The sequence below is a fragment of the Ambystoma mexicanum genome, chromosome 5p (genome assembly GCF_040938575.1).
Source record: "Ambystoma mexicanum isolate Mex_15411 chromosome 5p, UKY_AmexF1_1, whole genome shotgun sequence".
Lineage (NCBI taxonomy): Eukaryota > Metazoa > Chordata > Amphibia > Caudata > Ambystomatidae > Ambystoma > Ambystoma mexicanum.
In genome coordinates, this window is record NC_090930.1 from 927,637,349 (window position 1) to 927,653,765 (window position 16,417).

A 16,417-nucleotide genomic window follows, 5' to 3' on the forward strand; every position below is an offset into this window, starting at 1 on the left:
CCGAATTAGAGTGCATAACGCTGCCCGTATAAACGATTCCTGCATCACTGCCTGGTGGCGACGGTCACTACAGTTCCCCTGCTGTTCTGCTCTGCTGTGCCCTGAAGGCAGCAACACCAGAATTTTCTCCATACCATCTTCAGAAGCTGAGAAAAGGCAACTGACCCGTCGCGGATGAACATTCTCCACGACAGCCGCTGAGAGCCACAAAACTGCAGGACTCTGACCTACTAGCGACCTCGACTAAACTGGCAAAGTTTGGTCCGGACTGTGCCGAGGGTCGGTGAGTACTTGCATAACTTACCAGTGGCCCCCTGGCACAGCTGAGTGTTTTTACGCAAGAGTATCCCTTAAAGGTATTCAAACTGGTCTGGGTTAGCCTGCGCTTGCTAGCTATTCTCACCACTTGAATACCGCTTTGCCACCAAGGGCAGGGACTACTCGAATAGTGGGAACTCCTTCATTGCCTCAAGCCAATTCCTGACCTGCTACAGCACTTCACAGAAGACCTGCGTTTTGTTCATCTGCGCGATCGTGCTTTTTTTACGCAAAACTGTACTGTTGAGCTCAAGGCTCCCCTCGTCTTAGGGTTGGACACGAAAGTTAGGGAATGAACTCTGAAGAATGACCGAATGACATTCGTATGCTAACTTAACCCTCTCTTCAGAGGTTGTGGTTATATTTCAACTGAACTGCATTAGGAAATGTGTTGTAAATGTGTTGTATAGATTAAGGACTTGTGTGATCATTGTTTTCCCCATTACTAAAGTTACTTATGTCTATTTGGTCCGGCCGACAATAAAATGTATAGATATTTTTCATATACACTTGGCAAAGAGTCATTTGTGGTTCGTTGCTGTGTGTGCTCATTGTGGGCTTCCGATCACCGCCTCCCCTCCTGAGACTTAGTCTTGACCGCATGCCAGTCTACCTAGATTGGTCTGGCTTGTCAAGAAGGTTCCCCTGTTTCACTAAACCAAGGATGGCCTCCTAAATTTCTGCCCACCAGGTCAGAGTTTAGAAATCCACCTCAACAGTACTCACCTAAAATGGGCATTTTTGTTCTGTGGTTCGCTGGAGTTTTAAAACAAAGATTAGGATTTTAGAAATCACTCCTGGTTTATTACAGATTGTGAAATCACTGTACAGCACCCTTACCTATTCAAATGCATTATGTTAATGTGCCTATCCTTTGTTTCATTGTATTCTACTATTAGTAGAAGTGTAATGCCACCATCTAGGTCTGATACTAGCAGATATAGAAGTCCAAATCCATCACCAAGTAATACAATAAGCAACATGAAGCAACAAATGTAATGACGAGATCAATTTACATACAGCTATTCGGAAATAGAGACTAAAGCTGGTATAGTATCCCCATCGCAAAAAGGTGATCCTCGCGCACAGAAACCTATTGCGTTTTTAAAAGTGTTATGGGGTGGCACACCACCAATAACCACGCTGACTCCAAAAAAAGTTCCAAATGTGTTTGTTGGGACTTTACAGATAGTTTTGGACAGGGGTTCTTTGGGAAACATTACGGTCTCCCGGGGTCTTAAGGGAAGTTGGCGCTAGGACGCCCCTCTCTATTAGATTCCCTCTGGTTAACCCCCGCCATAGCCCAGTTGTCCTTAACAGGGATGTGGGATGTTAGTATCTCACCAGTCGCGACACCTATCTGTTTGATGTTCTAACTGGTTCTAACAGTGGCTCACCTAAAGCGATTGCTAACTGACTGCCTAGGCGCCTTAATAGTCTTTCCCTGACCTAGCCCGCTTAGTATTCTAGGGCGTATGGGATGGTGCCTTCTTTCATCCTGCAGCAGCGCCGATTCATTTTGTCATGATTTTAGCTGCAGCTCTGCTGCTTCTCTTGTTGCGGTAAGGAGTGAGGGGGCCTGCCTTCACTCCAGCACCAGCCGGGGCAGGCTCCCTCCCATTGACATGTACTGAATGCAGACCCTGTCGCAAAAGGTTTTACACAATGGGATTACAAGTGTGACACATTCAAGACATGTGCAATTCTGTTCGTGCCCCCCCCACATGACACAGATCACCGGCTTGTGAGGGTCTTACCACTACATGAAGGCACCTAGCACCCAGGGGATCCTTGTTCTGGTTCTCAGACAGCTAAACACTCCTTCATGTGATGGCATGGGGAATGCCGGTGGACAGAACTGCACTTTGGATGGAGGCTAACATCATGCGCGCATGGCATTATCGGTTTTCATGTGCTTGCCAACCAATCAACCCCCTCACTGTGCCACCTCACCACATATGACTGCACTTATCACGTCACAACTGTACTGGCTGTGTTTGTTCTTTCCATGTCACTCATGTACGTCCACAACTCAGAAATAAGATAATGGGCCTGCAGTAGGGGGCTTTTGCTGGATTAGTGCCGCGAGAGCTGAGCTTAACATTAACACAGGAGCTGCTGAAATCTACAAAATGGATACTCCTTAATGAGACCTTTGAGGCCAATTTTCCAACTATTTTTACATAGGAACTTTTTAAAAACATTTTTTATATATATTTTTAATCATGCCCAATCTTTGTAAACAATAACCAATAACATTGAGTGAACTGTCTGCTACTTAGTTTTTAAACACCTTAATGGGCGAGCCCCTGAATGTTTGTCTAAACAAATTCATCCTTTATGCTCGGTCTCCATCACGAGGGTCACGATCACAGCATTTTCATGTGGTTCTGGAGTTTAAATGCTAAACTAGCGGAAGTGCTTTTCCCATGCACGGCCCCAGACTCTGGAAGGAATTGAAGACTCATCTATTTGCTTAAATCCTCAATCTTTCTCAGCGCGAAGAGGCAATGTAGTTTGCTTGGCTAGTGAAACCAGTGCTTTAAAAATAACCATAATCAAAGGATGCTCAGATGGAACGAAGGCCAGGGACAATGATGGTTCAAATGCAGGATTGGTTAATGTTGGCCTGGCTGAGCAAGGGCCCTTAAAGGACCTCTTTGGATAGGCTATGGGGGAGAACAGGAAACCTTTGTTTTTTTATGTTAGATGGTTGTGGGGTATCCCAGTAGGAAAGGAAGCAATATTCAAGGATATGAACCTATAGGTTAATGGCACAATTCCCTTTTTAGGGGTTCAGCCTATGTATTTTTCTGGGTCCCATAAACCTTTTTTGCTTGCGTTTCCTTTTTGTGGCCAGCGGGACTTCAACTGAATTCCCCTTGGCACTGAACACCTTCTGAAGGGCTGCCCTTTGAAATCCATAAGGCTACCCACATGGGTGATTTTTGTTCCAATGGCGACTATTACCTTAAAACTGTTTTAGAGTAGGCTATAAGGTGCTGCAAGTTCATTGTGGATTCAACAGTACCACAGTAACATTCACAGTATTAGTAGCCCAATTCACCCATATGGTGGCCAGTGGAGTACTAATTAAAGTTTTAGTCTTGCTGCCAGATATTTTGTTTTGCGTCATTTCTTTTTCTATGTGGACCATGAGGCAGGACCAATATTGCAGTTTTGCTAGGTCATTGACAAACTAGTAGGCAAATGTACGTGTACTCTTCCAAAGGATATGTAGAATCCCCTCATAACAACACTACTGGATTACAAGTGAATTGGTCGCCACATGTTTTGCATAGCTTGCGCTTAACCTTGCACAAGTTGCATGCTTTCTAGGGCCTCGTCCTATAGAAGTATCTGCATTTACAAGTGCATTTGCTTATTCTTCAATCAAGTCGCATTAAAATACCAATATGTTCTGCCTTTTTATGGATATATGTTGTTTTCTCAGGGTCTGCATTTGCAAGTATTGTGTACTAGGCACATTTCCCTTAGTCGGGACACAAGCATAACATTTACATCTTCAAGCTTGTTAGCTGAAAGGCATAGTGTATACCATGTGTTAGTGGTCCCAAACATGTGACCATTTTTTGATGGCTGGCTGCCCCCTTCCTTTTCTACTATGAACTGTCCTGGAACCTTGGTGAGGTTCCTTTTGTCCTACTTTTGCCTTCTTTTTGGATGCTGGTGTTTCCGCTTTCCAGATCTTCGAGACAGTAATCCAGTTTATTGCTACTTTGGCCCGTCGGGATACTCACTCTGTCAAAGGTTTGAGTTCCATTAAGTTGGAGGTACCCACCAAGACTAGCCTGACCCAAATTTGGCACCTAAACTCCCACCATTTCTGTGCCCAATGTTCCTCATCCAGCGACTTTAATATGTGTCCGTTGGTCCTGGGGTCACGATGTATTGTTCAGAGTCTTCATCCTGGGTCCCCTGAATGTGGACCTGGCATGATCTGGGTCTCTTGTCTTTTGTCCTCTCTAGTAGAAAGAGTCTCTGTCTGGTGACCAAGGGCCACGAGGGCTGCTTGCCTGGCTGTTTCTTTTGCTCTAGATCTAGAGACTGATGCGATTATCTCTGGGTCAGGAAGGTAATGCTCTAACAGAGTCAACTGGAATTGTGTCTGTCACAGCATAACAGCGTGGAGAGGTTCCCCTCCCCCTTCTGCTAACCTCAGATTGTTATTGGGCATCGAATGGGGCAATCAAAACCCCTAACTAACCTGTCTGGACCTGGAATTATATGTCCTTCTTGCACTCACTGATGCCTGACGGCGAAGACACTAGCAGCTGTACTTTGTTCCCATTAATGAAGACATGCTCCAGAAAGATCTGAGGATTCTCAGGAACTGGGGCCTCCTCAGGGGACCTTATCCACTCAGTCACTGCCTGGACTATTGCGAATTCATCAGCTAAAATGCTCACATTGGCTACAGCCTTCATTCTCTGTGTTTATTTTACAACGGTGGGTTTTTCATTATTTACATGGATTGTTTTATTAAAGTTGCAATTTTCAAGAACATTGGTAAGGCAGTCTTTCATTTTGGATCCATTGCACTAAAACTGTTGGAGCGCTGCGGTTATCTGCTCAGAACCCTCCTGAGAGTATAGCCTACCCTCAGCCCATGTTACCAAAAGAGGCAACGAAGGTACAACATTGGAGATGTGCCTGTTCCACCATTATTATTGCAATCACTGTTGACTTAGTAGTAGTCCGGGGCTGAGTAAGCAGTTAAGCCACTTCCCATCCCTATATTCCTGCAGAGCAGAAGTACTTGTCACAATGTTGCCTCTAAAACCAGCAATTCAGGCCGGCCATAAAAGTAGTCCCAGACATAAATGTCTGCTAACCCAGATATACTCAGAGTATGATTCCCATGTTGTCCAGCATTTTAAATGTATCGTCTGCTTACTGCTGGCTTTTCTCTTCCCTCTTCAAATAGGTATAGGGACATCTTGCATTGAGGTTATACATCTCTGCCTTCAGCTTTAGCCTGTTCCCCAACCCCTCCCACCTCCTATGCCTCAATTTCTGCAGATGATTTTTCACTTAGTCAAGTTTGTATCTATGCAAGGGTGGGTTTCCACATTTCTGTGCCTATACACAGAAGTTGCTGTACTATTTCTTCTCTTGATACTGGTATTAAAAACAGTGATAACAGCATTCCTCAAGTCACCCATTCTCTTCTTAATATGCTTAAATGTACTAGAGAGGAAAAAAGACCTGCATGATTCTTTTTTACTCTGATTCAGCATACCACTACACATTATAGTTTACTGTATCTAACCAATGTAGTTGCTTTAAATATTCCAGACTAGTTACTTTATCTTTGATTGCCCTAGCTTGCTTTAGGCTCATTTGGATTCTATGTCAAGACCGAAGGCGAGCATTATGCTTCTCTTTTTTTTATTTGGCTCAAGCAGCCTTATAAAACTCTGAAAGAAATCATAAAAGTAAAACAAACTACATTTCCCAAACTGGATAGTGTGAAGGCATCATGAAGTAGACCCAGGCAAATGAGTAGAGTTTTGGAATACAAACTTTTAGCTTTCACTATAATAAGGTGCGATTTTCCTACCTAAATCAAACTAATGATAGTCTGTGTCCGGACGTTCAAAGCAAATGTTTGTCTGTGTCAAAACCTATACTTGCCCTCACATCTAACTGCATATAATGTGTAGGGATGTCAACATCAAATGAGAAATGTTCAAATAAAAGTTTAGAGTTTCTTCCAGCTCTTGGATGGAAAACGGTTTTCCCTTCCCCAAAGGTGAAAATAATTCACGTTATCAGATAGGGGATCCCTTCCCCACGCTATTTAAGTCTCTCAAGGTTCTCAAATAAAACAATCTTCCAGATCTCTCAATGCTCCAAACACAAACCCAAGGATGGGCCCCAGCTCTTCTGCTTTATTCACCTTTCACAAAAATTATAGAATTAAATTCTTTAATTTCAGTTCACGTACATCTACATTGGTTCAATCACAAAAGTGCATTTTTCCTTAGGTGGATGCACTCGACCCATGTGCAGTTGTTGGACCACAAGGTCCACCCATTACAGGTCACGCAACTAATACTGCTTACTTGTATGGGCTTCATATGCATTACCCCACAGTTTCAGATTTTTAATGAGGCTTGACTGAATTTTCATTCACATATCCTGGATACCTTTTTTATATCTTGTTTTATCACAGTTCACGTGCAGCTCTTGCTTATATAGACCAGTATAAGCTTCCGAGTACACCCTCCTGCAAGAAACCTATCCAGTGTTTCTGGACTCTTGGCAATGCTTGACTATTGACAATGTTCATTACAACCATTAATTCCTTTCAATAATAACTTGCTCCTTTGTAAATAATTTCACTCGATTATTGGCAATGCCCCTTTTGACTTCTTGCCCCTTGAAAATGTTCATTACAATCATTTATTCCGTTCATGGATAACTTGGCTTTCAATAATGCCCACTTGACTATTAGCAATACCTTTTTGCCTCTAACAGTTCCTGTTCCCCTGGTGTCAGACCTTTACTTGTTATGCACTTTCCCAGCTTCTGCGGTTCATGTGACATGCCCCGGGCCCCTCTGCCTACTGGGCAGACTCCCTGGTTTCCAGTCGTGTGTCGGTCGGCTTCTATATGGTGCTGGAGAACCTCCTTTGGCACTCTCCCACAGCCACTTCCTCAAAGTACCTCGCTTCACCCTGCTGCCTTCCATGGAGCACCTGTAAGCACTGTCCTCAAGACCCTGCAGCTGTGAACACCCAGGGAGCTTCTCTCTGCTCCCAGCATCTCCACGGCATTGTGGAATGTCGGTTACACTTCTCCCGGCTTGCTCGAGAGTCTCGACCTGGCTTCTCTCCAGTTCCCCCTATTCTGCTCCTGCAGCCTCCCTGGGTCTCTGCTTCTCCTCTCATGTCCCGCTGTTTTCTCACAAGGAAGAACAAATTACTTACCACTGGCAACGTTCTTTCGACTGGATGTTCCTCCCACGTATTCCTCTTCTTTGACATGTAATGTCCAGCTTCAGCAAACATTTTTGCCATAGGGCACCGTGCATCAATGGCATCGAGTCTATGTCCTTTGAAGGCCTTCGTCGAGGGTGATGTCATCGAAGGGTATATATATATATATATATATATATATATATATAAATATATATATATATATATATATATATATATCTCTCATTGCCCTCAGTTCTGTTTTTCCTCCTCTTGCAGCAGAGATGCCCATAAATTCGGGCATGACCGTACTCAGCCTTGTTGGAACAGAAGCTGTAATAGCACAGGAAATTCTACTGAGTGGTAGGTTCGGAGGGCGATGAAGAATGCGTGGGAGGAACATCCAGTCAAAAGAACGTTACATTGGGTAAGTAACTTATTCTTTAAATGGATTGTGTCCTCCCACGTATTCCTCATCTTTGACAGAGGCCCAAAGCAATATTATGTTTGGAGGAGGGTGTAGAATTACAATTTATACATTTTCAAGGGGAGAGCAAAGTACTGCTTTGCCAAACGTACCATCCTAGCCATGGGAAGAATCCAGACGGTAATGTTTAGTACATGTGTGGATGGAAGATCACGTTGCAGCTTCACAGATATTTCTAATTAGAACACCCCTTATAAGGGCTGTAGATGTAGCCATGCCCTGGGTGGAATGAGCTCTGAAACCTTCAGAAGGGTCTTGACTTGCCAGCCTGTAGCATTCTGATAGTGAGAATTATCCATCTATACAAGGTCTTTTTGGAAACAGCTTGACCTAGATTGTGTCCTGTGTATCCGATAAAGAGTTGATCAACTTGCAACAGACATTATGGAGATATAAAAGCTTAACCCTCTCCTAGGGTCCAACCTATGGCGTCTTTCCTCTTCCTTACCAGGATGAGGTGGAGGATAGAAGGAAGGCAGAACAATTGTCTGACTCAAATGAAAGTCCGAAATGATTTTTTGGCAAAAAGGAGGGTTTGACCCTTAAAACATACCGGTTCTTGTGAAAGATGGTAAAGGGTGGCTTGGATGAAAGTGCCTGCAACTCGCTCACTCTACGGGTTGATGTCAGAGCTACCAATAGAATTGTCTTGAAGGTTAACAACCTTAACGCAGAGGTTCAAATGGAGCACACATCAGGAATTTTAAAACCAGATTGAGGTCCCAAACCGGAACCTGGAAAGGAGATGGATGGAACACATTAGTGAGCCCTTTTAGGAATTGAGGCACCAGTGGTACCAATCTGAAGGCTCTTATTAGCTAAGACTAGCAAAAAGAATAATACATCTGGAGTTTTACAGAGAGAAGTATCAACATTCTTTTCTTTGCACCAGTTACAAAACGTATTCTAACGGCAACAGTACAGAGACTTTGTTGCTGGCCTTCTGGCCGAAAGGAACACCTCCATTACGTCATCCGGGAGGTCCCAATCCTTGTATCTCAGCCTTTCAGAAAACAAGCGTGAAGGTTGACAGTCATGACCTCTGGATGGAGAAGCCGACCCTCCTCTCACGGGAGAAGGTCCTCTCTTTGTGGAAGACGCATCGGAGGACAGATGGACATGTCCAGAAGGTCCGGGTAGCAAGTCCTCCTGACCCAATCTGGGGCAATTAGGATTATGTATTTCCTGAACCTTCTAAACCTCCCGATTACATGAGGAATGACGGAGACCAGTCCACTACCAACGTGTCTCCTAGAGCTCCTTTTGGGGGAAATTGCAATGATCAATATCTTTCGCATTTCCGATTGATCTCGGTCACGAACAGATCTACCTGAGGGGTTCCCCAAAGGGTGAAGATCTCTTGAAGGACTTCCTGAGCTAGTTCCCACCCACTCGTGGGAGACTGCAATGCCTGCTCAGAGCATCCGCCGCTGTGTTCTCCTCTCCGGCTAGGTGAACTGCCGATGGGGAGATTACTTCTTGAATTGCCCAGTACCAGAGCTGCATTGCTTTTCTGCATAGTGGTAGCGACCCTACACCTCCTCTCTTGTTGAGGTAGTACATGGCCACTGTGTTGTCCATCATTATCAGGACATTCTTTCCCCGTACAGGGGGCAGAAAATCCTTCAGCGCTAGTCCGATTGCTCTCAGCTCCAAAAGATTGATGTGTAGATGGAGACCAATGACTGCTGATTGTCAGATCGTTGGCATGGGCTTCCCACCCCGTGAGTGAGGTGTCCGTCACTACTGTGAAATCCGGCCATGGTTGCCAAAAAGTTTCTCCCTTCAGAATATTTTCCTTGCAGGCCCACCACAGAAGATCCTGAGAGACTGTGGTTGGAATCTGAAGTCGGGCCGACATCTTTCCTGAGAATTGGGACCATTGTGTTCTGGGAGCCCATTGAGGGGATCTCATTCTCAGGCAGGCTTCTGGCACCAGATAAATGCAGGATGCCATGAGGCCGAGCAACCTTAAAAAAACAAATTAAAAAAAGAAGGCCGGAAGACTCTGGGCACTCTGAAATTTGGTCACCATCTGAAGAATGTCTCGAGCCCTCACCTCTGGTAGCAAGCTCGTTCCCAAAGATGCATCTAACACAGCTCTGATGTATTGGAGATTTTGGGAAGGTGTCATATGGGACTTCTTGTACAGGTGGGGTGCACACAACGCAAAGGTCTATAAATGACACTTTCCGAAAATGTTATTCCAATTGTACTGCCATGACACGCCGGTACCCCAGAATGTTATTCTAAACACATTAGAAGAGATAGGGCTGCCCAAGATAGACATCACACAATGCGAAATGCTGGAAAGGAGAACTAACGGGAGAGGACATAAGCGAAGCAATCAAGTTGTTAACTACCAGCAAGACACCTGGGAGCGACAGTTTGCCCCCTGAATTCTACAAAAAATATAGCTCAAAATTAACCCCAGTCCTACACGAGGTATTTAAGGAAGCATTAAAAAACTGGAAGAATAGTTATTATTTGGCAGCACATCTCAGTCACGTGGCCAAATGGCTTGCAGACGAGACTACCTCGGAAACAAGTCTGATAAAACAACTAGTAGCGCCTGCACACCTAAAAGAAAGGCTCTGGGTCCCGCTGAGGTGTCTGGGTAACGCCCCAATGGTTGTAACATTAGGCAGAAAGGTTTGGGACAGGGCCCTGAAACTGCTGAGACGGGATTACCCCTACTCACCCGAGATCCTGATTGCAGCTGATGTTTGTATAGCTAAAGAGGACCTGGTAAACATAAGACTATGGGAAAGATTCTGTGTCTACACTTGTGGGGGCGGGGGGGTGACATATATGAAGATGGGTCTTCAGAGAATTTGAGACCATGGGAGATAAAGAAGGGCTACCCCAACGGCCAGTTTCTATGGTATCAAAGGATCAGAAAGACAGCAAGGGGGAAATGGAAAGAATGGCCAGAGGTGCCGGAGGTAGACCTAGAGCTAACGCTACTCCACAATCTGCGGGATGGGTGGAGGCCTGTGTCCAGACTCTACAACCAACTGGCAGATAGACCCAACCCCAAAAGCGCAGCGTTGAAACTGTGGTGGGAGACCGACCTGGGAATCAGTATAACGGAGAAGGAATGGGAGAGGATCCTGATGTACCCACGGGAGGCCTCGAGAAATGCCAGATTTAGGTTGATTCAGTTAAATGTTCTGTATAGGACTTATATGACACCGAACAGAATTGACAAATTTAGTAACAGAGCACACGCACTATGCCATTTGCGAGTGTCGGATGGAGCGGGGATGCTACACATGCTCTGGGGGTGCTTGAAGATACAGTGCTTTTGGAACAGGATAGAACAGGCCTGAAGAAAGGCTGGGGTGGTAAGATATGAATGGACACCAAAAGAATGCCTCCTGGGAGCCTCCCAGAGAATGAGCAAATTTAGGCATATAGTCAAATGTATAGATATGGCATGCATACTGTCCAAAAGGTCCATTGCAATGGCGTGGAAGACAGCAAGGTGACTGCAATACATCAGATGGGGGTAGGTATCAGCGTTACCAGAATATATGACCAATCCAGAATAGGTATATGGGAGGTGAGGTTGTGCGGGGTTAGGGTCTGGCGACCAGATGCGTTCAAAGGGAACTGGGGTCATGGGTTCAGGGGACCGTGGCCTGGCTGGAGGGGGCTGCAGCAGGGCTTGCTCTGACATTCTCATATGAGCAGATTTTGTTAGGGCTCGAGACTCGCCCCTTGCAAAAAATATTTACGTGATTTGCCGTGTGAACAGGAGACGGGCTGAGCTGACAGGTGGTGCGGGCTGGCTGTGGGAGTCGCTGGGAGAGTGCGAAGTTCTCCAGAGGAACATTATAAAGGCATTTGGAACTAACTGTTTTCATAAAAAGTAAATCACTAGAAATTTTGCACGCCGTTGATGGATGGCAGCAAACAATTCATTTGTTTTTCAAAAAAATGTCTAATGCCATCAGGTCTGAAAGGCTATTCGCTCCCATTCGGAGTGAAGGTCAGCACCTTTGAATTTTGCTTGTGAGCTGATCAAACCCACGCATCATACACAGTAGAAGGTTCAATTGTTTTTCGACTTTGGAAGAAAGTGAGGATTCCGAAAGGAATGAAGGCAGAGGTGTAATACCATCAAATATGAGAAGGTTCACCATTCCAAAACTGGACAAAGGAACATGCAATTTCATTTTATGAACATTTGTTGATCTGAACCTCTGCGTTACGCCGAGAGAATGGAAATGCCGATTATGATGCAAGTTTTACTGTAGATGATTTTATAGACAAACGAACGAACGAGTCAAGGTTTCATTATCCGACCATTATTGTTGGCTTACGTTGTAATAGGATGTTTGTGGCATATTGAAAGGACATGCAAAAACAACCTGTGTATACTTGTCTTTCTCCCGGGCAAATGGGCAGTCCAGCATCAAAATGCATGTAGTCCACATCCGGGTTCCCCCAGGTTACACAAACGCCAAATTCTACGCTAATATTTAGTTAAAATGCCGTCTATGTGTTTTTTGAATTGTAGCGTTAGCTCTGCATCCCATTGCGAGCTAAACATACTCCGTAGCATTAACCTCTCAAGCGAATTGTAGACTACTTTCCATGATCTTTTCTCTGTGTTCCCATTGTTTCACGTTTGTGTTCATCATTAGTTTTCACACGGTGCAGAATGAATGGGTAAATTGATAAATTATAATAAAGAACGGCTACTAAGACATATTTCTGTTAGTTCCAAACAGCTACATCCTGCCTTTCTGCGAATGTCATCGATTCCAAATACCAATTGATGGCTTCTTTAACAGGCAGCTGCAGATACACTTAAATGGCTGAATTACAATGACATTGTTTTGGGACGATCGCCACGGACCGATATGCCCTTACGCGGTACCAGCGATAAGGAGCAACCTAACATTGTTTACGGCGACCTAGCGCCAAGCTGATGCCAAAGCCTTGCGATTCACGGTGCGTCCAATGCGCTTCTTATACCCAAAAGGAACACTGGGTGACTCACGATAAACATTGTGGATCGAGAACAAAGAAAAAAATGAACCATTTGCTTGAATATGGCAATTGCCAGATGTTCTCGGAGCGTTTATTGTGAAATAAAAGTACTTTCCAAATTGTACAGTTTTGCCATTTCCTTTAAAAGTATAATTTTATATTCAAAATTGGGACACGCTGTGTTGTGAGATGATGTGTGTTGATACTCCGGGTTCTGCGTCAGCTGACGTTAACATGTAGGTGATGACTGGGCGCGTTTGGCTACGCTGCCCAGTAACGTTATGGAGCTAGGCGGAGAATATCACTAGGTTTGGTGATGTCAGCTTCAGGGGCGGGGGATAAGATTTAGTGCCGGCAGGGCAGTTCACCTTAGGGAGATGCAGCAACGGATAAGATGCGCACAAGATGGCTGCGCCCTGCTGCCTGATTTCACATGTGTGAAAATAAGGAAAACTACGGTAAGGTGCATAGGAAATGTTTGTAAGATTGATCAACATCAGATATGCTTAAAACACATGCCCGAACCCTCAGGGCAATAATATTTTTGAGTGCACCATTCCGTTAAATGTTCTTATTAATCCTGTAATGCATTCATATATATATTGTTCTGTGTGCAGCTTCAAGGAAAAGAAGTCTCAAAACAAAGTGTCTGCTGTACCTTTAAACTAGCTTATACCTTCGGGTGAGGGGTGGGAGGGATTTGCCCAGGTTTGTTTGTGCATTTATATAGCGCTACAAACCCTCAGGCATCTGAGCGCTGCTCATTTCCCATGGTGTGTGGTGCTCATTTATCGACCTCGGAAGGATGAAAGGCCGAGTTTGGCCCTGCCGAGATTCAAACCTGCATCAGCAGGCTCTGCACGGATGTCAAAACACCCCCTAACACCCAGTAAGCTCCCAGGTCCGACACTGCCAATAAGTGCCATTTTGACTTTTCCCGTAATCTCAAAGTTCAACATTCACAATCTCCTTATACTGTACTAACACATTCTGAATGAACCCCAATCAACATGTAGATTAAGAATGAACCCCAAACATCATGTAGATTAAGATGCCATTGAATGTGTGCAGTTCATGCTGAAAAGACAGCACATAGCCCTACTTTCCATAAAACTTAACTGTAGCATTGTGAGGAAAGACAACCCCCCCCGTCAGCCCCCCTCCACCCACACTCTGAGAACAGGATTTCCAAGTGAGTACCTATTAATGCATGCGTTGACAACATCTTTGCTGTGGTGCTTTGTTTTTAAAGCCGATGAAACCTGGCATTGATTCCTATCCTTTCCAGGTCCATGCAGAAATAAGCTTCAAGCTCTACGTTAGAAGTACAGGACATTGGTCAACCCTATGACCATTAATGCTCTATATCCATATCTGCTTTACAAAGATGTACCTGGCGGTTACCATAGTTGTCTGGGCAAGAGAAATGAACAATTTACCTGCTATCTTTCAGGTCCTGGAAGCAGGAGTCCACGGTTTTGAGTCGCAAGCCCCTTTTGGAGCGGGCAAAGCGCATGTAGTTGATGACCTCATTCTGATGGTGCTCATTCAGACCTAGTTCAGCCTGGTGATACAGGAAACATGTGAAGAAATAAAATTATATAAAACAGTAGATGAATTTCCAAAACAAGGCAAGAACAATAATATTCTAATTTAGGAACTAAACATATAATGACCATTTGGGCGAATTATCAGGGCGATTTGTTATTAAAATACAAGCGTGGTAGATAGATCACACATCACGTTTGAAAGGAGATCACAGTCAGAAGGTATTCCAACAAGATCACATCTTTACCGAAACCTTAGAAAGGAGATCATGATTCAAACCAACTTTAGAAAGAAGACCAGGACCCAACACCACCTTTTAATTGAGATTTCAAACATGAATGAGTCTCTGAAAGATAACAGTTGCCAGGATCAATCTTTCAAAACCAACCAGGTCCACCCTTTGAAAACATCTGGGCCTGACAGGAAGTGATGCTAGATGCTGGAGGAGCACTCAGCAAAGCATGATTATCCAATGGCTCACTCCTCAGTTTGCCTCGCCTGTTGCCCACTGCCAAACACAAATGGGGCATTGACTAGCGAGGCACGATGGAGTCGAGAGACGACTGACAAGGCCAACAGAGTGAACAAAGCAGTGAGACATTGCATCAAGGGGATTTGGAAGAGGGCTGGCTTATGGGGATCTAAGTGCCTGGGGTTTAATCATTATCAAGTGAGGCCTCAGTGCCATGCCACCACTTTAAAAATGAAAGGGGGTACATAGTTTGGTAGTTTTGAGGGTGAAAGAGTTAGAGACACAGTATCACCAGGGACCATATTACAGTCCACTGAGAGCTGAATAAATGCACTAGTGGGCCACTTCTACTTAACACAGCAATGGTAAAAGCCAGTAGAATTGGCTTTAAAAATGTACACGGTAGGATTCTTGGTAACGCACCACATGACAAAACAGTCTTATTCTCTGCATTTGGAACGGCAGATCTATTATTTCCAATCACGTACCCCTGATGTTCAAAAACTGATTCCACAGTAGATAGGACAAATATCAACGCTACCCCCATTTCCAGCACTGAATGGACATGTCTTCAGTGGGTGTTAAAGAAATATTAGTCTTGTGACATGCAGATAGTATCATAGCACCCAACCTGTTCATGCTGTTAAGCGGCGCCAAAAATGGCCTTAAGAATGGATCTCCCAGAGATAGTGTCTTTAATGTTTTATTTGTAGAAAAGTGCTCCAACGGCTGTAGCGTACCAGAAGAAAGACTCGGACAGGAAGACATATTTGGTTTACAATGCTTTTAGTTAACTTAAAGAAAATGCTTTACTGACCCTACTGCTAATAGGCAAGTTCCCTACATACTAAACAAAATTAAAGGTGCTTATGTTATGTTATTTTGCATTTATATAGCGCCTTATGTACCATTGGTATGATCTCAAGGCGCTGGTAGGTTGAACGCCCTCAGGAACCAAAGTTCAAGTCAGTGGAGAGAATAGAGAGAGTCAAAGGGTGCGTGTGAGCACTGGATATGTGTGCAGCTGGTGTGGCATTCGTGTGATAGCTGCTTTCTAGTGGTAGTTGTGGTGATTGAGAGATCAAGAGTATGTGTTCGTTCTGGCAGGTTTTTATCCAGACCGATTCTGGCTGCGTTAGGCCTGAGGACAACGCTTAGCCTGGAGGGTGTATTACCAGCAGGGTTTAATTGGGGTGATGGGGAGTATGAGGCAGGTGTTGGTATGAGAACAGCTATACCGAATGGCGTCATAGTATCGCTGTGTTCTAGTTGAGTGGTGGTGTAAAGAAGAGAGTAAGCGTGGAGATGTGATATGGCTCACTCTAATAGTACCATGTACTCCATCCCTTCCATGTACTCCGGCTGTTCCATGCATTACGACTGTTTCAAGTACTCAAAAAAAAAAAAAAGTTCACTGCCACGCTCTTTCAAACATTCCATGCACTCAAATCATTCTAACCCGCATATATATATCACCCGTTTGCTCGATATCCGCTCCGCACTCTACACCCGCTCCTGCACCATAATCTACATCTGTTCAGCACCTTACAATGGCTCAATACCACCGCACACTACATCCGCTCAACACCCTACATCTGGTCAGCTCCATCACGCCCTATATCGGTTCAACAACCTAAATCAGCACAA

The 16,417-nt window shown here is 44.5% G+C and overlaps 1 protein-coding gene across 3 annotated transcripts in view; it reads right to left on the reverse strand.

The window, feature by feature from the left end:
* The window catches only part of LZTFL1 (leucine zipper transcription factor like 1), a 488,680-nt gene that overhangs the window by 378,988 nt on the left and 93,275 nt on the right, over nucleotides 1-16,417 (reverse strand). For all 3 annotated transcript variants that reach the window (XM_069613360.1, XM_069613358.1, XM_069613359.1), the window contains exon 2: nucleotides 14,190-14,314. In XM_069613360.1, coding sequence (XP_069469461.1) covers nucleotides 14,190-14,314 — 125 coding nt within the window. The remainder of the gene's footprint in view (nucleotides 1-14,189; nucleotides 14,315-16,417) is intronic.